The 24,534-nt window shown below is 41.0% G+C and overlaps 2 protein-coding genes across 6 annotated transcripts; one reads left to right on the forward strand and one right to left on the reverse strand.

Annotated features, from left to right (window-relative positions):
- On the forward strand, nt 1–23,620 carry med19a (mediator complex subunit 19a). 3 transcript variants are annotated; one of them, XM_068651657.1, is made up of 7 exons: nt 1–346; nt 649–771; nt 883–1,016; nt 1,278–1,374; nt 1,456–1,553; nt 12,749–12,876; nt 19,136–23,620. In XM_068651657.1, exons 1-6 carry the CDS (start codon nt 127–129, stop codon nt 12,851–12,853), a joined length of 777 nt encoding a protein of 258 aa, XP_068507758.1. In that variant the 5' UTR covers nt 1–126; the 3' UTR covers nt 12,854–12,876; nt 19,136–23,620. The 3 variants fall into 3 exon arrangements, with proteins under 3 accessions (XP_068507758.1, XP_068507756.1, XP_049605674.1); XM_068651655.1 differs by lacking the exon at nt 19,136–23,620 and adding an exon at nt 13,921–17,483; XM_049749717.2 differs by lacking the exons at nt 12,749–12,876; nt 19,136–23,620 and adding an exon at nt 2,360–2,881 and having other exon boundaries at nt 2–346.
- On the reverse strand, nt 2,885–23,617 carry slc43a1a (solute carrier family 43 member 1a). Of its 3 annotated transcripts, XM_049749495.2 has the most exons (15): nt 23,468–23,617; nt 18,175–18,335; nt 17,883–18,075; nt 16,865–16,920; nt 16,100–16,176; nt 7,473–7,565; nt 7,170–7,303; nt 6,969–7,096; nt 6,631–6,777; nt 6,515–6,550; nt 6,312–6,447; nt 6,032–6,152; nt 5,874–5,947; nt 5,445–5,568; nt 2,885–4,975 (listed from the first exon to the last, which is right to left on the reverse strand). In XM_049749495.2, exons 2-15 carry the CDS (start codon nt 18,326–18,328, stop codon nt 4,778–4,780), a joined length of 1,671 nt encoding a protein of 556 aa, XP_049605452.1. In that variant the 5' UTR covers nt 18,329–18,335; nt 23,468–23,617; the 3' UTR covers nt 2,885–4,777. The 3 variants fall into 3 exon arrangements, with proteins under 3 accessions (XP_049605452.1, XP_049605444.1, XP_068507748.1); XM_049749487.2 differs by having other exon boundaries at nt 17,883–18,335; XM_068651647.1 differs by lacking the exon at nt 23,468–23,617 and adding an exon at nt 22,443–22,591 and having other exon boundaries at nt 17,883–18,335.
- Nucleotides 23,621–24,534: the final 914 nt, after the last annotated feature.

Here is a 24,534-nt window from a genome sequence, read left to right on the forward strand (position 1 = left end):
GTATTACGTGAGAACGTCATCAAGAAATAATATTCAATGGGGAAGCATCACATCACCGTTTTCTGTAAACACATACTTGCGTGACCCGTTTACGTCTCGATATTTACAATTGTAACAGTGGCAAGTATGACGGAAATGTTTTCAACTTTATTTGGACAAAATGAAACTCAGGGACCACCCGGTTCGTCTACCCTCGGATTCGGACCTGGGAAACCTCCGCCGCCTCTACCGCAAAATCAAGTCTCTGTGGCAGGGCAGATGGCACCACAGCTCGGGGATGAGGGGCCTCCTTTGCGGAAGTCTGGAGCCATGAATGAACCCTTCTATTTATTACGAGAACTACCCGGTACTGTATCGTTGTATGAGCTTTGCTTGATTTGAATGTGTTCTGCGTTTGAGGACGCAATGGAAATACTCGACACATTATCGGAAGTAGTTTGTAAACAATGCTAACGCAGCTAACGTCAGTCATGCAGATCGCTTCTTGGGAGCAACTTTCACATTTACGCCACGACTTTCGCTGCAACACATTTAAAGCTTCATTTCTCATGTGTGCATTTACTCTTTTAACATAGTTGCTTGTGTCATCGAACGCTAATAGTGATAGAATGCAAAATAAACAATTTATGTGGCCAACTTTATTTTTAGTTGGGAACGAGTTAACTGGGAACACCAACCTCATCACACACTACAACCTGGAACACGCCTACAACAAGTTTTGCGGGAAGAAGGTGAAGGAGAAGCTCAGCAACTTTCTCCCAGAGTTACCAGGTGGGCCATGGACGTGTGATGCAAACACTATTTAAAATATTGTTATATTCAGCTTTCATCCCTTCTTAGTCTTCATAATAGGCCAATAGTCTGTCTTCCTGTTTGTTGCAGGTATGATCGACTGTCCCGGGAATCAAGATGGGAGCTCGTTGAGATCCCTGATCGATAAGCCACCAGTGTCTGGAAACTCCTTCAGTCCGCTCACCGGCGCTTTGCTAACAGGCTTCAGACTACACACTGGGCCGGTAAAGACCTACCCTATCCATTTTCTCTATGTTCTCCCTGAGTCCGTGTTTTTTCTCAGGTTTTCTCCAAAGACTCTGGCTTTTTCCTACTACATTCTTAGAAACATGCATGTTAGGGTCATTGAAAATTTAAAATCACCCATAGAAGTGAATTGTGAGTATGAGAGATTGTTTGTCTATGTGCCCTGCAACTGGCTAGCTATGTGTGTCTTAATGCTTTGAAAATTACAGAATATGTCAATGTGTGTGTGTTTTTTTCAGCTCCCAGAGCAGTACCGGCTGATGCACATACAGCCACCAAAGAAGAAGAGTAAGCACAAGCATAAACACCATCGCCCGCAAGACCCATTACCACAAGGTAGGACGTCCACCTCACAGACAAACTCACACACATCTGCGTTTGTAAGACGCCCTCTCATCCGAATCCTTTTCGACGCAGCGGAAACGCCGTCAGATACCGACCCCAAAAAGAAGAAGAAAAAGAGGGATGACGATCCAGATCGCAAGAAGAAGAAGAAAGATAAGAAAAAGAAGAAGGTAAGGGACACGATTGGAAACATAAAGAAGACACTTGTAATACATATGCTAGATGACCCATGAACTGGTTTGTCATTGCATTTGAGTTACCTGAAATCCAACAAAGCTTTTATTATTTTATTGCATTGTTTTGGTTTTATTATGACTTGGGCCAAATTATGCAAATGACTACAGTACTGACAGTCTTGCTTTAGATGTTTTTTTTGAAAACTTTTCATTCAAGTTTCTTATACAAAATAGGAAGAAAAAGCGAAGCAAAAGGCACATTCCAGATACTCACAGAGGGGGAAAAAAGGGTTTAGCCACTAGCCATTAGCACTAGTTTGTGGGGTTGGGAGCAAGGTTGCATTTAATGGCATGTAAGAAAAAAAAAAATATATATATTTTTTGTTGACATATCAGAGTTACTTTTTTTTTTTTTTAAATCTTTTTTTTAAACCTTATATTTCTCTAATGTTTCCTTCAAATAAAGTTCTTTGGCCATTAGACTCACTTAATTTATTACATGTAAAAATACAGGTAAGGTGTTATTTTATTCAAGCATGAGTTTATACGATAAAGCTCCCACCATAAAAAAAACAACAACACACAATCATTTTTTTCTTAGTCATGTCACTTTAAGAAAATACCATAACGTCAAACATAACCAAGCACACACATGAAAAACTGAAGTTGCTGCATCCCAGTCATTAAACCTTTAATTTGCCTCTTCAAATCATATCTTTGTTGCTCGCACAAACCTCGGGTGTTTTCAGTGATATTAGCGATATTAATAGAGTTGGTTCTCCTTTCCCCTATTTCTGCAGAACCGCCATAGCCCTGATCATACTGGCCTGCCTGGCTCGCAACCCAACAGCAACAGCCTCAGATAGGCCCTAGTCCGTGTGTGCGTGCGTATGTGTGTGTGCGTCACCCGTACTATTCAAAGTATGCGATTGCGAAAGAACAGATTGGCTGGAAACTAGAAATGTTCGTGTGATGCGTTCAGGAGCAGTGGGCACAACAACGCTTTGGACTATTTTTGACGGCAAGCTGTGAGCTCTGTCCCTTTTTGACTTTATTGTGACAATGTTTCAACCTATTTCCAACACAAACTTTTGTTACAATGTTTAATGCTTGCTTTGGGATATGCCTCATAGCTTAGATATCTCAACCGTACGGCCAGGTGCAAGGATTCATAATCAAGATGAATAAGAATTCACTTGAATGCAGAATTTGGTCAGGGTATGAATGATTTTGGGCATACCTGTGCATATGGTGACGCCGAGCCATGTTGCTGTGAATTTCTAGGCTTAAATCCATTGTAAATAAATCCTCTTTTACACAAAGTCTTACTTCATCAATGTATTTATTTATCAAATTCACAAGCTGGTTAAAACGATTGTTGTATCTAGTATTAATTACTTCAAGCAGGATTACATTAGTTGCTGTACATGATTGATGATATACAGAGTAAAGAAAAATATCAGAGGTGTTGTTCAGATGTCATGTGCAAAAGCAGCCCTTCTTGACTTTGCAGATAATAACAAGCTTTGTAATCCTCTCAGTTATGCTGGTGATATCTATTTTGACTTTCTGAAAGTTCACAGGAATGATACATCAACACCGCTGACACTTTAAAAGTTACTACATGCACATGTGTATTTTACGTCTTGGTGTCGTCCAGTTTTTCCACATACAGTTGCTGCAACTTTGACGATGCAGCTTACAGTCCCAAATACATTGGATTTAGTTTGGCACAGTTTTTGTTTTCAAGTCAGCGTTGCCATGGAGCCAAATGTCAGGGAAAGGCACCCAAGTTTAGACAAACTACACAATGCATGTATTGCATAAAGGAAAGATAATGCGTACAGTAAATGCATCACATCTAAAAGCAGCCGTAAAAACAACATGTAAGGACATTGAAATGCATCGTCAAAACAAATCATCTTTTACAAAGTGATTGCATAAGCCCAAACTCTACTGTTGCATAGTACAATGACTTGCAGACTTGAGTGCTCCTCATCTATCTGAAAATTACACAAAAATTAATTGAAGCACAGCAAGCATCTTCTGGCCAAGTCACTGCAACACATACTGGACACATATATGGTAAATAAAGTAGAATATGTCATTTAGTAAAACACTCGAAACTATGTACAGAAAGTTAATTGTTTTGGCCGGATTGTTACTCGCGAATCAACACGTCATGACAAGAAAAGCAACATGGAGCAAAGCATATGCAGGCAATCATCTTGGCAGGCTACAAAACATTTGCTGGTCAAACAAATGCTTCCCTTTTGAATTCTACTGCATCTATAGTATGAAAACACACTGAATACTTATTTTATACACACCATCTCATTTCTGTGCATAAAGCAGTACAAAGTGCCGAAACAAAACAACATTAACACACAATGTGTACTTGAATTGAATAATCAGTCTAGGATTCCTATGGTTAAATCAGCTCCACTTGGTGTAATATGAAAGGCGACAACTTCACTGATTAAATGATTCTGTTTTGGGGAATTCATATTGGAAAAAAAAAAAAAAAAAGTAGGTAGACAGATGGTGCAGTCGGCTGCAGAGAGACAGTGAAACGGAGGAGGTAGATATGACGTCTCTACAAGCTTCGCTGCAGTCTTTCAATATTGATTACGTTTCCTACCTGTGGGACATTTATGAATTGAATCTCTGGAGAAAGCATGATCATTAATAAGAACAATAATAATAATTCACTAAAAGCTTAATTCCGCACATTCCTTGAACAATACTGACAAAATAACATTTCGACTCTTTTCCAAGCTGCTCTTTGGTGTTAGTGAGGATTGCGATGATTTGTCTGAAGATTTGATTCAAGTGTTTCAAGTACCATAATGTCCGCAGTGTAACGCGAAGGCCACACCAGGGCGGACGTGTGCGTTGCTGAGTAGAACAGATGTATGGCTTTGGATTGCACTCATTTGGCTCTGTGACAACATTAACCCCGATAAATAACACCAACAAATGTCGGTGGCGCAGTTCGCGCTCACATCGCGCCACAGCGTGGACGGGGCTCACACTGTCATCAGTCAATGCAAAGCGGGGGGGCATGCGAGCCAAGGGAGCCAGCTGGGGGCGGGGCGGTGGTTTCCTATGTCAAACTATACGGTTTTCAGACCCAAAAAACATTGGACATATTGCTGCTTATTTTGAAGGCACATACAAAAATAAATCCTATAATTCCTCAAATCCTCGCTTCTGTTTTAAGCCTCGACAGCCGCTTGGCCGTTGCTCTGGTGCTTGTAACCGTTGGCCTCCGCCTGGTTGAGCGCTTGCATCTCCTGGCCGGTGGCCCTCTTGTCTCGGGCTTCTTTCTCCCTGATCAGGGATCTGCGGTGGAAAAACAGGTAACCAGGCAACAGGAAGCCGGCCAATGAGAGGATCAGGAGGCCCACGTTGATCTGATTGGATAACAGGAATGTTTCTGTTAGTGCACTGATTCGCAACCTTTATTGAGCCACAAATCAGAAAAACAAATTCCCACAGCAGATGTAAAAACATAAATGTGCATGTTTATAATGAAACGTCTGCCACCTAGTGGAAGAGTATTAATTCTGCCTGTCACGATACATTGCTAGCATAGATAGAATGAAGACAGATCAAAGTCAATTTAGAATAGCGTATTGACTTTTTAACACCACAGGGAACTGCATTTTGTCAGTTCAACAGAAATAACTCTAACTTGAATTTATGTGGCGTTGCTTTTCTTAATTCCAAAGGAAATCACATCCAAACATACCTCCTTTTCATTTCATACCACTTGTCCTTATTAGCTTCCTTGGATGTGCTAAAAGATGCTATGAATGCTTATTGGTGTAAATTATGTGAAATGGTGGCTGTGCCATCCGTGTTTTACAACAAAGTCCTCACCCAGTGGGGGTTTCCTTTGAGCGGCCCAACCATGGCGATGAAGAGTGGCTGCTGGAGCAGGGCGACCACAGCGCTGATCATAGACTGGAGGCCAGTCAGTGTGCCGAAGTGGTTGGATGGGTAGCTATGATGGGAGAAACAGTGGATGGTTACCGAAAGCTGAAAACAAAAGGAAGTATGGTATGAGGCGGGTGATGAAGAAGACTTGGATTCGATCATTTCAAGCTCAAAGAAGAAAAGCTATGACAACATTTCTGTCTTTACCAAGAGAAAAATGAATCATAGCTTTATCGTCACACTGCCGGATTTTTTTCAATTGACTCTTTTGACCCATTCATTTACCGTATTTTCCGCACTATAAGGTTTTTAGGTGCGCCTTATAGTGCTGAAAGTACGGTACACAATCCTGGCTCTAGAAAGTACACTCACACTGCAGCATAGAGGCCTCCGCAGCAGGAATGAATGAAGCCTCGGACCATGGTGTGAAGGATGAAGGTCAGGATCTGGCAGACGGGCGAGCAAAGAATTGAACATTGACGGCTGACTCCCGACATGCAACTTGTATTTGTTTCGAGCGTCTGCTCCACCTGTAGCGGCAGGCAGTCGATGAGGGAGCAGCAGCCGAAAACGATGAGCAGCAGGTTGGTGAGGATGAAGGCCCTCATGACGTTGGTCAGCTTCTGGATAGTGCGGTCTCGCTTGGGCCCACTGGCGGACATGGGCAGGCGTGTCAAAACCACCCACAACGCAGTCATTGTCATGCCAGTCGGCACTTTTTTTTTTCTTGTTCATACTCTCATTTTTAATTCATTTGGGAATGTAAGGCTGCATTGTCTCTGGATGGAACATTTCCCCAAGATCCACTACCTCTTTTCATTTCCCGGTGCGAGGGGTTTGTCCTCTTCACACTCCTTCATCTTCCAGTCCATGATATAACCAATCAAAGGACACGTGACGAGGCACAGCAGCTGCAGGGTGCCGAAGATGGATGAGTAGAAGCTGACTGAAAGAGAGCGTAGAGTCAAAACGAGGCATTTATGTGGTGTGGCTGAAATCGAGCCACTGCTCACCTTTCTCTGCACTCTCAATTACCAAATCTTCGGACGCTGTAACATGGGGGGAAAAAAAGCCAGTGGGTCATGTTAACTCGTCTTCTGGGACTGCGAGGAGGCACGGTGACACTCACGGTGTTCTTCGCCATGTGTCACCATGAACTCTAGCATCTTGTTCATGGCGCCCATGAAGAAGATGATTCTCAGCTGGGACATCCCCATTGTGACCAGACTCCACAGGAAGATGGGTGAGAAAACAGAGCGGCGGAAAGGAACAGTACCTTGAGAGAGGAGACGGACACTTTTTTACTGAACAATCAAATGAGATCCAAAAAAAGGTGTGGAATTTCTCCATGGCTAATTCGGAGACCACACCAATAATGAAAACAATTGAAAACCGTTACTTATTAGATTGCATCTGGGTGAAAGGTGATTCTGACTACTTGATTTGCATCCCGTGTTTTTGACCTACTGGGCCCAACGTTGCCTCCATTGGGAAGTTTCTCCGCTGAGTGTTGGATTTCACCATTTTTTTCTCTCAGTCTCTCTTCAACAACCTTCTGGTCAGTTGACGGTGACACTTGCAGTGTGAGGATCTTACTGTGGCCCACAAAAACAATAGAAAATAATGTTGAGATCAAGTCATATTTGGAACTTGACACCACACACTAACCTGTAATCTACTTCTTCGGGCGTCGGGAAACCTTCCGTGGGCCAGTTGAGGAAGCAGTTAACAAAGACAAACCCGGCGAGGCCTGCCCAGGACCACATGATCACCTTAAAGGACACACCTGCATCATAGATGAGCTGGAGGGAAGAGAAAAAATCGAAATCACATCTGGGATTTTCATCCAAATACATCACAATCAGTAGAAATGATTCCGTCCAAAAAAATTCTTGGTTTCTCAAAACATTAACTTGACCTTAAAGACTCTTTGATACTATTGCATTTAATGTTCGTCATCTAGAAAGTTACCTTGACTCCAGGGAAGGTGACGGCAGATGAGGCATACGAGCCAATCATTAGAGACATGATGGTGGAGCTCAGGGCACCAAACATATTTGGCAGCTGGAAACACAGAAAAAGGACAAATCAAACAAATGTTGGGTCATGTATATTACAACCCAATGTTGTGTATATTATAACCCAAAGACAGACCTATCCCCCTCTCTCTCTTTTGCTATCACTCTCTCTCTCATTTCGGCCAGCAGGGGGCAGGCATCTTCTGTCTTGCTTTCTGTTTGGCCAACATCTTTGGTGTCTGAGAGCCAGACCGCACAATCCCTTTCCTTGTGCACTCAATGACACAGTGACGATGTCACTCATTTTCACACGAGTGCATTTGATGTCATGAGGAATGAAAGCAGCAGACTTCTGACCAGACTGGATGTCGACCTCGTACTCGTACAGACTCAGACTAAGCTACACCTCCGCTCATTTTGCTATTTCTAAAGGCTGGCACCAGGCACGAAGACATCACACATCAGGTTGACCTGTTTACAGTAATAAGCAGCTTAACCCCCACGACAATGCCCCTATTGTGGCACTGGCACACTCAGTGTACTTTAATTACAAGTTTTCAGTGGGCCAATGACGATTATGAGATCACATGTGGCGGATTAAAAGTATGCTGCCCTACAAGTTCAATTTTCTCTCCAACTAATTACCTCCGTGAAAACCTAACTGGGTTTTCCCTGTTCTTGATTTCATCAGAGAGTCCAGTCCCTCTTTTATTACACTGTCCTAGAAAACGCAGTGTTAATTATGATTTTAAACAGTTGCTATTCTCCACAATCATGCATCCAGTTGACGCACGAGTACTCACGAGGATCACGGGTGAACTAGAGCCTACACTATTCGTCATCTTCCCAGTTTTTTGGGGCATAGGTTTTATGAGCAGATGCCCTTCTTGACAGAAACTTTTTATTAATGCAATGTTGGTACTCTGATACAAAGTTCTGCTATTCTTCCGGCTTGCTCCAACAAAGCAAGCAGTCTCCCATTTAAGTGCGAAACAAGCCTGACCCTAACTTAGTTTCAACTAGCAATGCAGCGATACCATTTTGTTTTCAGACTAAGTACTTGCCGCTACAGAGTACCGATACTCGATAATGTTATCAGCATTCGCTTCTTCCTCCGATCCAAGAAAACGATTGATTCTCAATGGAAAAACATCTGACTCTTCAGTTTTTCATTTAGTATTTGTTTGTTTAACTTGACAAAAAAGACAAAAATTGGCAGATTTTTTTGCTGATCTAAAACATTTTTTGAATGTCATTATTTTTCTCTTATGTTGTAATGTGGGGGGAAGACAGATTTTTACCGATCCGAAAAGGTTTAATATTACAGTCAGGCCCTACTTAATACCGATTAGAGCAAAAGCAAGAGCATATACAGAGAGTCACAAAACCTTCCAGGAACTTAACGGTGCTAAAAAGCCTACAGACGTGAAAATGTTGACGTTTTCCACGTGTGCGTGTTCTTGGCTGCTGTCCGACGATGACCTTTAGGGCAAGAGTCAGAGCTGACACAATGATACTGATGGTAGTGGGTAAACAGGAAATTTAAAGCTTTCCTGAGGATGTCAGAAGGGCGCAAAACACCCATCCCAATTCATGGCTTCTGGGAATGTACATAGTTGAAGGCCATACGCACTTTTGTACTACTAAGATTTATTGACGGTAGGCGAGAGGGTCCACAGCACACAGGGGAGTTTGTGTCTTTTCCTGATGTTAAAGCAAAGTTATTCCAGACATGTGAGCTTTAACAGCTTACTGATGTCTGCAGCAAGACAAAATGCGTCTTCACGTTTCCACCACATTCGTGTCCGGCATTGACGATGTTAAGTGACACACTGAGGCCCTCGATGGTCACCCAGGGAAGAGAAGTCAGACAAAGATGGAGCGGTGGCTGCTCATTTGTCACCAACAATCATTTCAGGCTCTGCTCCTGTTGGCTCAATCACCTGAGGCATGCACACCCCTTACTGTGACTTTAATCGCCACTAATCACTCCACAGAGTGGACCAAACTTCAGGTTTGATTATGCAACACTGGATTCTAAGGGGAAGTAGAGTTCAGTGGAAAAAAGGGTTCTTAAATTAGTAATAATGAAGGATGAAAGGAGTGTAATTGAGTCAGGACGGAAATAACCCCAGAAAGCAGAGGCTCCCCTTAAGGCTCAAGAAATTATTGTAAATGTGGATCGAAAGCTTTTTGTTCATGTTGAAGTTACTACGGCTTGGCATAGAGTAATCCTAGATTGAGAATTTGGCAGATTGTGCTGCAACCAGGAGACATGCTGTCGATTGATGCAAGACGTTAAGTGCAGCAGTGAGCTTCATTTTAAATTGTGCAATGTTTCACTAACTTGGAACTGACTGTTATTGTCTCTCCTTACATACCTCATGTAAAGTTTTCAGACACTTTTAATATAGTCTCCAATTTTCCACATTCAGACTGGTGTATTTAATGTTTGTGTTACATATTTAGTTTTATTCGTAACACTGCAGATTACCGTAATTTCCGGACTATAAATCGCGTTTTTTTTCATAGTTTGGGTGGGGGGGCGACTTATACTCAGGAGCGACTTATATGTTTTTTTCACAAATTTTTACTTGATCATTAAGACATCACTTACTTATAAGTATAGTTGACCACTTCCCATGTTATTTTTAGTATAGTTGATGACTTCACATGCTTTTATATCTTTATCTTGAACATATTCAAAACATAAAAAATAGAGAAAACATCAAATAAAGCAATTAACACTTTGAAGCACCATATCCACTGTCTGCTGCATGTACACTTGCTCCATTTTTGCTCCTCTTATATTTATTATTATTATTTATTATTATTTGTTTATTTATCATTTATTCAACACTCTTATTTATTCATTGTTTGTGCCTTCTTGGGTTTTTTGTGTTGCTTGTATGCATATGTGTACTATCTCACCGAGGGATAGTGGGAACGTAATTTCAATCTCTGTGTGTGTCTTGGTATATGAAAAAAAATGACAATAAAGCAGACTTTGACTTTGATAAAACAACCAAATAAACAAAACAAAAAACTACATTTGAAAAAAATTATATTTTCAGACGAAACTGGATGAGGGCGCTCTAAATTTCACCGTTGGCCGTGACTCATCAACTGGGTGGGCTTAAGAAAAATGGCACCAAAAAGAAACTCATATTTTGCAGGTTACAAACATCAAGTTGTAAAATATGCAGCTGAAAACAGTAATCGAGCAGCAGAAAGAAAGTTTGGAGAACCGTGATGTACCAATCGATTACTATTTCAAGTGACGTCAGTGGCACGGCGCGCGCGGCGCTTGTTTACATAAAGGACAAACGTACCCACGTTAAGGACTACCGGCATCATTAGCGGTGATCATTTCTAAGTGACACGGAGGACAAAGAGTTTGAAGGAATTGAGGATTTGGAGTGACATAGAAGGTTTGAAAAACTATTATGGCTTTTACGCACGTCCGGTCCTACTCTACTGAGTCGGGGGCCGGCGCTCAGCCGAGTGGCTGTCCGCGAACGGTGCATGGGGCTCGGACATGGCCATTACGCACACCCGGTCCTATGCCATGGAGCTCTTGTGTCTGGAAGTCCACGCCGCCACACGCTTGGAAGTTTGTTTTGTTTAATAAAGAGCTGTTTACCAAACCCACGTCTATCCTTGTACTTTGTTAACGCTACAATATAGTTATATACTAGATCTGTGGAATAAAGACGAGGCTGACGTTAGGGCGCACGCGCGGCGATGTTGACAAATGACGAGGAATTTGATCGATGGATTTAATGGATTTAAAGTGCACGGATGGTTTGATAATATTATTGCTTATATTATAGTTATTTGAAATATAGTTTATCTATCGTTATATGAGCCTGTGAAATATTTTGAAGAGCAAGCGCCCTCAGCCGCGCGCAGCCATTGTTGACAAAGAACGATCGATGGATTTAATGAATTGGAGTGACACCGATGATTTTATAAACGTGTTATTCATGTAATCGTTTTCTTTAATAACTCTATATGTTACGTCAGGCCCATTCTCAGCTCTTCGTTTGTGTTTGTCACGTTAGCATACCTATCGTTTAGCCCGTTGCTATCGTATCGAACGATCGATGGATTTAATGAATTGGGGTGACACCGATGGTTTTATAAACATGTTATTCATGTAATAGTTGTCCTTAATCACTCTATATGTTGCGTCAGGCCTGTTCTTAGCTCTTTGTTTGTGTTTGTCACGTTAGCATACCTATCGTTTAGCCTGTTGTTGCTCGTTCATAACTGTTTTTGGTGTGGGATTTTGTCGAATAAATTGCCCCCCAAAATGCGACTTATACTCCGGAGCGACTTATATATGTTTTTTTTTTTTTCACTTTTTGGGGCATTTTATGGCTGGTGCGACTAATACTCCTGAGCGACTTATAGTCCGGGAAATACGGTAATAAAAAAAATGTAAACAATTGTTGTGATTGTTTGTACTGCTCCCCCATCCCTTCTCATCCAGTGTACTGTTTCATCTTCTACTGTACATGTGCAGACTTGAATCAGGATAACGTATTGGCGCGGTTATGAGGAAATTGTAGTATTAGTCCATTAATTCTGACATTTCGCAAAACACGGAAGAAGACCAAAGTTGAGTAAAAACCTGCTTCAAAAATCTCCAAAATACTAGTTTACTCATTTTTAATACCAGGCTTCTAATTAAATGGCAGATATGTAGTATGCTACACTGTTTGGTTGATAAATGTGTCAATTTGACCGCATGTCACTGCTGAGAAAGTATGAAAAATGGCAAACTGTGCAATTCATTGCAATGTGGAAAAAAAATCCGTATCTTAATCAGTTTCTTGGATATGGGAATTTTTTTTATTTGATAGCTGCAGCCCTTCTCCCAGAGCTCCCGGGAGAACACCGAACGACAGCTGAATAATTCTGACCAGACAGTTTTCCTATATCCTATCACTGGTACCTCGCCCTCCTCCAGCTGCTCCACACGTCTCCAAAAAAGCTGAGGCGATTGTTGCTCGATCACAAGTTGCTTTCTAACATGAGACCTTTTAACTTCCTTTGGAGTTGACCCTGAGTGACTTTACAGAGGCTCCTCCATGCTTCCCTGCAGTGTTTTGTTCCTCATATTTGCTGAGCGCCATGCCGCGCCGCGCTCAGAATAGTGACAGCTCTCGTAATACATTGAAAGAATATGATTTTTTTTTTTCCCACTGCTGTGTGATCCAACAGGCCCCTGGAGGGAATTCCACGGCTATTAAGACTGCGCACGAGAGGCCTGCCTTCATTCCAGCCGTGCCGATGAGAAGCATAAAAGCCAAGTGTGATGATTGTTAAAGAAAGGGAGGCACACCTGAAAGGTATGCTCAAAGGTGTGTGTGTGTGTGTGTGTGTGTGTGTGTGTGTGTGTGTGTGTGTGTGTGTGTGTGTGTGTGTGTGTGTGTGTGTGTGTGTGTGTGTGTGCTTGGGGTAATGGTTTGGCGGGAAGACGACGTCTCTCAGTGACGTGAGCCCTGACCTTGTTTGAACTTTTACAAAGAAGTCTGTGGGTAGTTAACAAATATTTGATTTACTTCTTTAACTTATCAGACAGAAGTACAAGGTCATGTTTAAAATAGATATGAGAACGTTCCATTAACAAAATTGAAATAATGCCTCTTTTAGGCAATATTACCTATGTACCTAAGGAAGGATGATTCGTTGATTTTATTGATTAATTCAAATGTTTTTGTCAGGATTCTTTTATTTTGAATAATTCTTTTGTTGCTCGTAAAGTTTGAAGTGCATTCCACTGCTTGGAAAAAAAAATATTTGCAAACAGTCAGCGTTGCCAAGTTAGTGTCATTATTTTTAGCAACTTTTCCAACTGTTCTAGAGACTAATTTAATTTAATTATTGGTAAGTTGATGGTGGAAAAAAAAAATCAAACAGGTTTTTGGTGTCAGGAGAATTGAAGCCAATACCAGAGGGGAAAATAACAAAGAGTAAAACTTCATTTCATTAACATTGACCTTTTCATTTTGTGATGGAGGGACATTTTATTAAAATAGGAAATCAGGTTTTTGTAGAAAAAATGGAGATTTTATTATACACTTCTTTTTTCATCACCAATATTTACCACCACCAATATCAAAGCGGTACAGTTACTATAATCATTAGTAATTCATTTCATTTTGTTGAAAATATGTCCAACAAAAGAAATACAATAGATTTTAAGATAAATTATTTTTATTCTCAACAATTAAAGATCTTATATAGAGCAGGGCAATAGTATATTGAATGGGGGGGAATATTTTAACTTCACTGCTAACATTAGTCGCTTATGATACCGGCAATTCAACTCTGTGCAACTTAAATGTGTTTTAGTGGTGAAAAATCATATTTTATTTTGACATTTTATACAGTGACACAATGAAGCTGATGTATTTCCCACTGTGGCAAAAGCGAACCAAAGAAACAGTTTGTTGACAGCAGTGAGAAGGAATTTCCCTGCCAACAGGAACTGAAAAGTCTCATCCAAGTGAAGCAAACATTTGCGAGATGCCCCTAATTAGGATGTGACGTGAGCCTCCAACTTCTCCAAACAACAATAACAGCACTGTGGATGTCATTCAGTTCCGGACAGTGGGGAGGGGAAGACTCAATCAAAGGTGGAACATGGACAACTCTCGACCGTATGTGTGCGTGGTCAGAGTGACAGTCATTTCGACAGAAATCAAACCGCATGTCTTTAGTCTGTAATGTAAATGGGGTGTAAACACACTCGCCCAGTGAGTAGAGTGACTTTCAGTCCAGCCTCCACGATAAAGATTGTAGTGAACCGTCCGGAATGCGTTCTTTGAGAAAGATTTCAATAAAGCATGCAGAACATGCAGAATGTTTGTTGGGCCTTGTGAAGAGGATTATCTATTTTGTTGGGCATGGAGCATAGATTTGCAAGATGGAACAATGGAAGTGGAGTTTAAGAGCCTTCATTCATAAAGGACGCCGACTCGCTTCCTCATCCTCCAAAGCGTCTCGCATCCCCTCCAAATGCCATAAAGTGCTTCCGCTCCTCCAGTTAGTATCCCCAAAAATCTTTTGGGATTTGTAAAAGTTGGCAGAAAAGGTCTAGAATAGACTCCCTAGTGGTTAGAAAGTCTTTAGTGCACAAAAGTGGTGTAGATGATAAAAATGATAAAAAATAAAAGGCAACACTAAACAGCATGTAACCAAGGCGGTCAGTTGTCTTGGCGCCATCTTGGTCAGTGTGTAGTGTTATTAATTTTGGCTTTGGTTTTAGAGACCTTCAAGTCTCACTAAAAAAATTTATAATTGAGAAAAGTTTTATTATTTCTTGACATTGAAGTTTAAAGCCAGGACACCTTTCCTGTCATAACAACTTTAGCATCTGCGCTGACATTGCCGTTCAGAATTGTGTGAATGCTTGCATATGAACACTAAAATCTCTTGAATCTCTTTATTTGTTTAGCGTCCATTTTTATGTGTACCAAATCACGTGGACACATTAAACAGCCACATGTGTGAAGACAGAATTGATTTGCTGCAGACTGATGCACATAACAGAGAGAAAGGGGGAAGGGTTGGAGTCACGGGGCTAAGAGAGGAGAAAGCGTGGCCTTGACTGTTTGAAATAGAGGTGAGTGGGCCGAGAACTGGCAGGCAGAGGGTGTGTGGCTAAGCGAGGGCTGCTATTGGTGGAGTGGGGGGGCTGGAAACGTACGCTGCTGCGGGGACAGTACGAACCAAAATACTTGCCAGGCCATGGGAGGCGCAGCAGCAATAAAATGTGCTTGAGGACTGTCCTTAGCAGCTGACACATCACACGCTAAAACACGTGTTTGATGTAAATGTAAACACAACACAGAGTGTTGCCTCAGCTGAGGCAAACAGAGGCTATGGCCACGCTAGCTACCAAAACTTATCTGATAAAAGAACACCAGGCCACTTTTCTCAGTGCAGCTCTTATGCAACATAGACAGACACTTGAGGATCTGGCAGATTTAACACAAGTAGCTGACAAAAAGTCGATTTTGGCCCCACTTCAACCTCACGAGGAAAATTGGCATACGCTTGACTCGGAGCACGCGCCATTGAACGCACAACATGATTCTTATTGGTATTATGTTTGCAGCCTTCCCCTTTAGGACACTTGTCTTGTACTGTGACACCTCTAAACATAACACTATTTAGAATGTAGTGTATGCGGGCCACTGAGCAAGCAGCAGTTAGAGCAGCTATCACAAAAATGGCAAATATATTCTGTTGACAGGTGAAAGATTGTTTATCATTCACCAATGTGACCTCAAACCTGGGCAAGTTCATTGAAAGCTGCAGTGTGCCTAAAATACCAACTCAAGTGGAACCTCTACACTAACTGTTGCCATCATAAAACTGCAATCAACTATAAAGCTATTGTGTGTTTTATTTGCCCAGTGACAAAGCTTGTAACTCAATTTATTTGTATATAATAAGTTTCCCGCATTGAAATAAATTGAAAAGATATTAATCCGTTCCAGACCCTAAAAAATGGTTGTTTGCCTATTTTTTTTTTTCTGTTGATTTGTGGGCACTGTGTCTTACCGTGAGTGAGGTGAAGGTCAAGCAGATGCCCCCAAAGCCATTCATGGACAGAGCCAGAAAGATGAGTGCCGAAAGCGCTGCAAGTAAAGAGTAAAGAGTTAAAGGCCAAAACTGTCATCGCGTTTGTTACCAGATGCCGCTGGGATGGCCGCTGAAGTCTCCCATTTCACTGTGTGTAGTATGTGTGTATTTATGTGCAACTCGAGTCGCACACTTTTATGCCAAAATAAATGTAACACCATGACTAGTCTAATAGTAAGCTGCTTTCCATACAGAGGGGGAATACTGCACATTCAAACAACATCACCCCCCCCTCGCATAATGTAATAGGGGAGCTGTTTCAAAAAGATACCAAATATGTGTGGTTTTAGTTCGCACCGAGATGTTTTCCTATTATGGATTAGGCAAACAATTCCAAACAGTACATAGGACACTAATTATTTATCTTTCGGCAGGGTTTCCTAATGAAGTGCCCGGTAAGTTTTGTTCTTGTTCCAAGGTCGGTCTATTTAAAAGGAGCTGCGGCCGAGGTGGTGACAACTTTGGCTAGCTTGTGATGACATTGCGCGGATCTTTTTGTTATGCTCTCGCCAGGCTTCACATTAGTGATCAGCATGTGATCACTTGTTGTTCCGTTTGATACTTTTGCATCCATCACTTTTGACACTTGTGACAGCAGTGTGTGACAGAGCTGAACATTTCTACAGCTGATGTGTTCATATCTACGGTGTGTGTGTTTGTGTAGTTGTGTGTTGGTGTACTCACTCGGTGGGTCGTAGGCAGATATGGCCATCATGATGCAAGACAAACCGAAACACGAGCTGTAACCAGAGAAAGTACATTGTAACCTCCAACACGTGACATCATCTCATGACTGCACGGTCCTAACATTTCTAAATGTGTGCCAGATACATCTTACTAGGCTATGTGTGACTGTATGCTGGCTCACACAAATTGTGAAACTTGGGCAGCACAAACGTGAACAATATGGGAAGATAGTTGGAGTTGTTTTTGTTTGGGTTCGTGCTTAATAATGGCATTTGCCAGTCATTCTTTTCCATTTTATTTGTCTAATTTCCCTTTTTCTGTTGAATTTCCTCATTCATTGGGCTCTCTTAAGCACGCTGGACTAAATACACACCCAAGTCTTGACACGCTGCCCCACCTACTATATTCACTGACTCACAAAAGACTAAAGTCCCTCCTCCCACTTTGGGAATGCCATCCCTCTGCTTTTTACTACTGCAGTAAGGTGTTAAGGAACAATACTCTTTCTTGGTGTTTCATTCATCCCACATTCTGCTGATTCCGAGATGAAACATGCAGAAACATTTCAATGATTTTATCAATTATCCTTCCTGATTAAAAGAAAGTGATTTAATAACTTTGCTCATGTTGCCTGATTCTTAGTGAAAATTAAACAAGCCGCTGTTTTGAAAAATAGTTTCCAGATCAGTCAGAGAAGTCATTAAAAATAGCAACTAAATGGTTACGTTAGCAACACTTGTTTTGTAAACTAGCTTTTGCAGTCATGTTAGTGTAAGCAGTGTATTTCAGTTAGTAATGATGAATACATATTTAAATTTAAGTTCCTTTCGATTAAATGACAACGTAGCTTTTATTTTTGGCCTGAGGAATATGCTTTTATATCAGCAACAAAAAACTAAACAAAAATACAATTTATCAAAATGTTATGGGTATATCTATGACCCAAGATTTTGCAGAAATAGTTGGAGCAGTCTTTGGGCAATTCCACCTAAAGTGATGACTTTTAGTGCATTACCTGCCCGTCAGGCGAATGGGGCGCGGCCCAAACTTGTCCATCAGGATCCCGAGGGGCAATGTGGTGGCACTGAGCAGGAAAGAACCAATGGTGAAGCCCAGATTCAACATCTCTTCTTGGTCCACACAGCTGAGCCACTGTTCCACCTCGCCATCGGATGAGTTGCCCAAAGACACCACCACCGAATCGTTCTCTATGGGTGTCACAGAATTGAAACGCATGTTCATAAATGACAACAACAAAAGAACAACCATGTAGGACCCCCACTGTACAGTATACATACGATGCCCACCTGAGCAAAGGTGTGAGTAGAAGCCCTCTCGCTTCAGCATAATGAGCAATGAGCCCCAGCCCAATAACACGGCAGAGCACAGTAGATTCTCAATCACCGCTGTCACTGCCATCCACCAGCGCCTCCTGTAGGCCTGGAGGAGAGAAGGTGCCATTTCTGCTCTGCGAAAGAAGACAGAAAAAAAACATTTAAACTTAAACATGAAAAAAATGCCATGAGATTTGCTACAAAAGGCAGTCTCACTGGTAACTCATTTCTTTTGTTTGCATTTTCACAATGGCCAGGCCATGCTGCAACGACAGCCGCTAGCCAACAGTTAGCTTGCCTACTAAAATACTTGGGCCTTGTAATAATAACTAAGTAACTTGCAATTTCAATTAATATTGATTTTAGAAACAAATCTCTGATAACAGGTTCTTTAAATGTTTTCCCTATTATGTCATTTAACTACAAGAGAGAAGAGCTTGAGTAGTGAAGAAGAGCAATTTTGTTTTCCTTTGTTTCTAAAAATAAGTTATTCACATTCCAAAAGCAGAGTTTCCAGATGCTTACTTAAAGCATGAGTCACTCATTCTTGTCTTATAAGTGCTTATTGAACCTGCTGGTGTATGGGTTATTCACATATTTCTTTTTGTCATATTCATTTAGTTTTAAATTGACCTGTTGGGAGTACAAACTGGTGAAAAATCATGGCATTTACCTTTCACAGTAGTGTGTATTTGATGTTAACATGTTAACAGTTTGACATCGCAATGTTTTTATTTGCTATATGATGTCATGGATTTGTCATGAAATGTTCCATAACAAATTAAAAACGCCATAATTTATTATTCTAAGCAGTACGAAATGGAGAATGACATTTTCTCTCGCTCTCTTTTCCTAATGAGGCCCCACGTGGTTTATGACCCTTTTGTCCTAGTTTGAAACGTTTGACACTCGTTATGTCTCTATTACAATTCAGGGAAATCAAAAGTGTGACGTTTGGATGCGGCCGCGCCTCAGCGAGGACAAGTGACATCTAGCTGGCATCACCTTACCGCACCACGAGGTAGGCCAGAATTGAGAGGTGTTGAACATGTTCACATAAATATAAACACGCACCCTGTGACAGATGACGTCACGGAGCAAACAATATCAGGTGGCTGGAGAGAACACGCACATTTCTGCACAGTCAGGACAGGTCAATCCAACCTGGAACATGACTGAGCAATACAGTCATGACCACCCTGACATACACACAGGCTTTCACTCTGTCATTGACACAAAGGTGGAAAGCATTTCAAGAGGAAACACGAGTCCAAATATAACCGTCTGTTTAATTTGGTTCTGAAAACATGGATGAAAACACAGAAGGAATTTTTTGACTGCAAGAGATGAGGACTGTGATTTTCTTGGGAACCATACTCCAGCACTCTCTGTTACGTCACAATTTTTTAAGCAATCATTGCTTATAAGTACACAGTACACAGTGATTCTTAAACTTGAAAGAGCCCTGACTTAAGATTTTAGGAACCGGATTGTGTTCCCTGGCAGGCGCTAATAGTACGGATTGGCCTGCGTGTGTCACCAATGACCAAACATGTGATCATGAGGCGAGTGTGTAATGTAATTACTCACAGTCCAGTAGGCTGTGATTGTCCTGAAAAGAGGGGGAGCTTTGGTCAATGTTTGGTCAATGACACCCCCATCCTCCTACTGTCCCCACACACATAGCATCTGACATCAAGATATAAATTAATCCACCTCTGAATTGTCAATCTGTAGACATGAATAGCCAATTATGAGATCATGCAGGTGTGACTAAGAAGTAATTAAGGCAAATCCCAGATTAAGAATAGATTCATGGAGAATCACTCCTCTTTACATCGCCGTGTCTCCCACACTTTGTCACACTCGTACACTTCTTATTTAAGATGACCTTTAATGACAAGACGGTTAAGGTCATTGATGAATTATTGACTAATTGATGTGGTGTCCCTCTGATTCTTCTGATTGTGATTATCAATAATGAGTCATCACTGAAAATACATAGTAAATATACACTGTTTTGTTCATATTAGTGTCACAAGGTTCTAAGGTGTGTGTTGATGTGAGGGTGAGGTGGGCAATTTATCAAATTTTGTCGGTCTGTCATTTGTCCTGGGCACCATACCCAAGGCTTGCACGTTGATAACACAGTGCACGAGCCAGATTAGCAAACAAGGAAGTAGAACACCAAGTTAAATACCCTAGTAGTGCTGCAAGCCACAGTTATTTAAGGGGACTGCAAAATTCAAGAGCAGCTGCATGCGTCTTGATGGTCCTGAAATCGGCAGGACTTGAGAGATAACAAGAAAAAAGCAGCTGCGGTTGCTATGTCATCTATTGTTGCTTAGGATATCAAGAACGTGGTCTTTTTATCGTATTTAAAATAGTATTACACTACCTCTTCTCTGGCACATGAGTGACACACATAAGCAAGTGAACACCAGCGATCAATTTTCCACGTGGCACGCCACGCCATTCATTTTACGGCTCGGGTAAACGCGACTGGCTGGGCAAGTTTCGTCAGTTAGTGACAGACTGAGGAGATATCCACTTCCGCCCGTCCATTATTTTTTTTACTTTCTCGTCTCTCGTCCTTTGTCCACAAAATGGGCGTCCATCGATGACAGACATTAGGACGGGATGCCCACTTCTGCACATCAAGATGCTGATTAGACAGTATGATTATTGCACGTGTGTGCCTTAGGCTTCCCACGATAAAAGCCCACTCAACAATGAGGAGGTTTACTGAAAAATTGTGAGCAGCTTTTGCAAAAAAAATTGTTGCATTGTCTTAGGAAAATGGTGACCATATCAGATATTGACTAGTTTTCTGAGCCTCCCCCCACACCCCGCTACAGTAAGATTATCTCAGCAAAGAAATGCTCAATAACACAAATGTAAACAGATTTGTAAACAGCATTCATTCAGTCTTAGTGCTTTAAGTTCAGCTCATTGAAAATAGCTGCAACAACAAAAGTGTTGCACTGATATAACTTTGATTGTAATATGTTGTATATCAGTTGGGCTGACATTATCCGTACATCTGGATTGGAGCTGTACTCCCCTCTACTTCCTGGGAAGAAGAACATGAACATGTGATGCGTTTAGGATCAACACAACTCAAAACAGCAAAAGGTTGCCAAACAGTTGACACAGCACTGTCAAGTGAGCGCGAGCGGAGGGAACACACCATATTAGGAAACAGCTTCCTGAACTACATGCCCGCTCCCAACCAACTGAATGATGATGCAATGTTAAATGGATAGGTGCAACGCGCATCCTCTTCTGATAGGAAAACTAAATCACTTTTTAAAAATATTTTTATATTTTTAAATAGCTTTTAATATTTTAAAAATATAAATTCATTAACTAAGAATACGTTGAGCCTGCTTATGGATCAGTATGGAAAAAAATATTGCTTTCATTAGGTCATAAAAATGTATTTTCTTTAGGTACACATTGATAGCGCATCAATATAACATTCAACACCCATAATTGCATAATCGCATGTTTTTCCAATATCGTGCAGCTTTAGCTTTTAGGCTGATCGTTTTGGTACATTTTTCAGATCAGACGTTTTCTGTTTGCAGTGTAATTTGTTGAACTCGCATTGTGATACTGTAAGAAAAAGATGACAATGAAAGAAAAAACAAATCATTTAAAAAGTAGAAATGTGAGCATAGGACCTTCTCCTTAGGAAAAAGTGTACATCCAACGCTTTAGGAATTACAGTGCAGTCTTCCTTCACCTTACTATTTTGAGCCTCCAATTATCACCTACAACCGCAATTACCACTTGCTGTGAGCAATTTCAGAAAACTGATTGATCGTTCTAATGCTTCACACAAAAAGCCAAGATTCCCTTGGGGAAAAAAGTCTAATGATAATGTAAACAAGATTGCTTGACATTAAGACAACTAGTTCAATCATTTTGTATTTAAAGACATATAATGAACTAATAACTGCTGTGGGGTAGAAACTCAAAAATACACATTTTGATCAACTTTTTGGATGTGCACAAGTGCAGTCCCCGTGCTGTCGATAATTATTTTTCCATCCCATAAGACCAAGGGATCTGAATCAAAATCAGGTTATTGGTGTCCCTGCCACCCATTAAAAAAAAGTTTGTTGAAAGCAGCCCTTCAACATAGTTCCCTACTTGGCATCATGATGTTGGTACAAACTTTTTTAAGTGCTTCTTGGTGTAAAAAGTTTTATTTACTATTACTATTATTTACTTACTATTCTTCTATCATTGCGCAATGACATTCTCGGGACCTTTGAAGTCCTTTCGTTGATGCTCCCATTCGGATTTCTCAACGGGGACGTTTCTGACCTCGACCACTCATGTTTGTGTACCACTGCGGGACACCCAAAACTGCAGAGACAACTCTTGATCCTCGGGAGTTTCCGAGAAAATAAACGCAGCCCGACGGGCGTTCAAAGTCTCGGACACGACGGATCCCCGATGCTGAACAGACAGCTGTTTCTCCTCGGATCCGGTTACCGTGTGTTGCGAAGCAGCCTGAGGTCTGCTGCCAGGTTCACGTGCCGGCCCCTGGCTCGTAATTTATGCGAAACGCGAAACAACCCTGGCGGTGTCTATCGTAGTGAGTCACTTCAAGAACTGCAAACAGTTAATCCAGTTCGGTACTTGACACGAATGAGGAAATGAATGTGTCTGGCAAACTTACATTGATTTAAAGGAGATCAAGATTAGGTTTGTGGAGCAACATGGACATTTTCACGTTTAGCAGTTCCCCAATCTTAATTTCAGAATGGCACATTTACGCAGAGTCATTGAAGGCAACATTTTCTTATCTCCGAGACAAACGCGTCTCCGACCACCTTTTGGTCATACGGTTGTTACTTAAAGATACTAATCAAGAAACCAGTATGCGTGGAAGCTATAAAAAGTGTTTAGTAGTAATGTTTACAATTCGTTACCACAGCGAATGCAGATGTTTAAAATACTACATACAGTAAATCGAGTTTTCCAGTGAGATATATATCCCCCCTTCCCTCATGGTCACTTCCTAAACAAGCAACTTGATCCTTTTTTGGTTTTCTTTCCTTTTCTCAAACTCAAGTTATATTAGACCCCTCTCCCGGTATAATAAGTATGATGTATTTAACAACTGAAAGATATAACAAAAGTGCTTGTATAAACGCCACGTGTAGTGAAATGCAGCCGGTTGGTCCACTTGCGTTCATGGCGGCACTAAACATACTGTGTCACCTCAAAAGTGGAAAAAAAAAATACTTACTGCAGCTTAGTGGATTGTCCCTCGGGAAAATGTTTGAGAAGAAGTTGGGTTGTATAAAACTTTTATTACTTTGTTTAAATAATCATATACGTATTTATAAAGTATGCTGGACGTTTACAGCAAGTAATAAAAAAAAAGTTAAATTAAAAAAAATCCTCCTTCTCTGCCCTTCCTTTTCTGTTTTAATTCCAGAGAGTCCACGCTTCTTTTGTCTCGTTGGTTTCATTTCAAGCGCCCCCTCTTTTGCCTAATTTGACTTGTAATCCCCTCCCTCTCTTCGAGGCTTCACTGCTTTACCGCCGTTGAAGGGGTGGAGAAAAGTCACCACCCTTCAGCCGTCATTCCACTTTTTCCCTTTCCTTTTTTCTTACAGTCCTCGAAGCAAATGTCAGCAAAGTGAGCTGAAAAGCAGCCATTCATCTAACAAACCTGGCAGATTCAGTTCGGTCTAGTTGTTGACCGAATGCCATGGACTTTTTTATAATGCACTTTATATTTGAAGGCAAACCCTATCTCTTTCAGTATAATGGGGTGTATTTATTTATTTTTGTTAATGATATTTTTATTGAACATCTTACATTACACAGATGTGTAACACTTGAAATGTAACACATTTGAAGTGAAGAACAGGTGGAAACACTCTATACAAGTGTTGCATCTCTTTGAATCTATTATTTAAAAAAGTGGATTGAAAAGATTACAGTCCTTATCATACTCAGCTAGAAAATGTCCTCACTAACATTAACTAGATTTTGAGTTATACTTAGAATGTTATCAGAAAATTATGAAATCAGACCTTTCTTTTTAATCAAATTAATAATAGATTCCTACAAAGATCTGACAAGCAACCTATGTGTCATTGACGCACAATAAACTCCCGGTTGCAGCCCACCAAAGTCAACACCTTTAGTCACATATTCTGCAAAAGGCTCATTGCAGTTTTCATTGAACCAATGCTACTTTGCGCGTCACCGTTTTTTATTTTTAGCGCTTATCTTATTCAGTTCCTAAGTAATACTCACACAAACGTTTTTGGTGAACTTTACTCCATTGTCATCACATGATTC

The sequence above is a fragment of the Syngnathus scovelli genome, chromosome 1, assembly GCF_024217435.2.
Source record: "Syngnathus scovelli strain Florida chromosome 1, RoL_Ssco_1.2, whole genome shotgun sequence".
NCBI classification, from domain to species: domain Eukaryota; kingdom Metazoa; phylum Chordata; class Actinopteri; order Syngnathiformes; family Syngnathidae; genus Syngnathus; species Syngnathus scovelli.

Bases quoted from the DNA above. Each gene is read 5' to 3' on its own strand.
- med19a (XM_068651657.1), top strand. From the start codon at position 127: ATGACGGAAATGTTTTCAACTTTATTTGGACAAAATGAAACTCAGGGA. The intron at 1,375-1,455 runs GTAGGACGTCCA...TTTTCGACGCAG, and splicing joins GCAAGACCCATTACCACAAG to CGGAAACGCCGTCAGATACC. The intron at 1,554-12,748 runs GTAAGGGACACG...GTGATCCAACAG, and splicing joins AAGATAAGAAAAAGAAGAAG to GCCCCTGGAGGGAATTCCAC.
- slc43a1a (XM_049749487.2), bottom strand. From the start codon at position 18,328: ATGGCACCTTCTCTCCTCCAGGCCTACAGGAGGCGCTGGTGGATGGCA. The intron at 6,778-6,968 runs GTAGGTCAAAAA...TCCTCTCTCAAG, and splicing joins TGGAGGCAACGTTGGGCCCA to GTACTGTTCCTTTCCGCCGC. The intron at 4,976-5,444 runs GTGAGGACTTTG...TTATCCAATCAG, and splicing joins TCAAAGGAAACCCCCACTGG to ATCAACGTGGGCCTCCTGAT.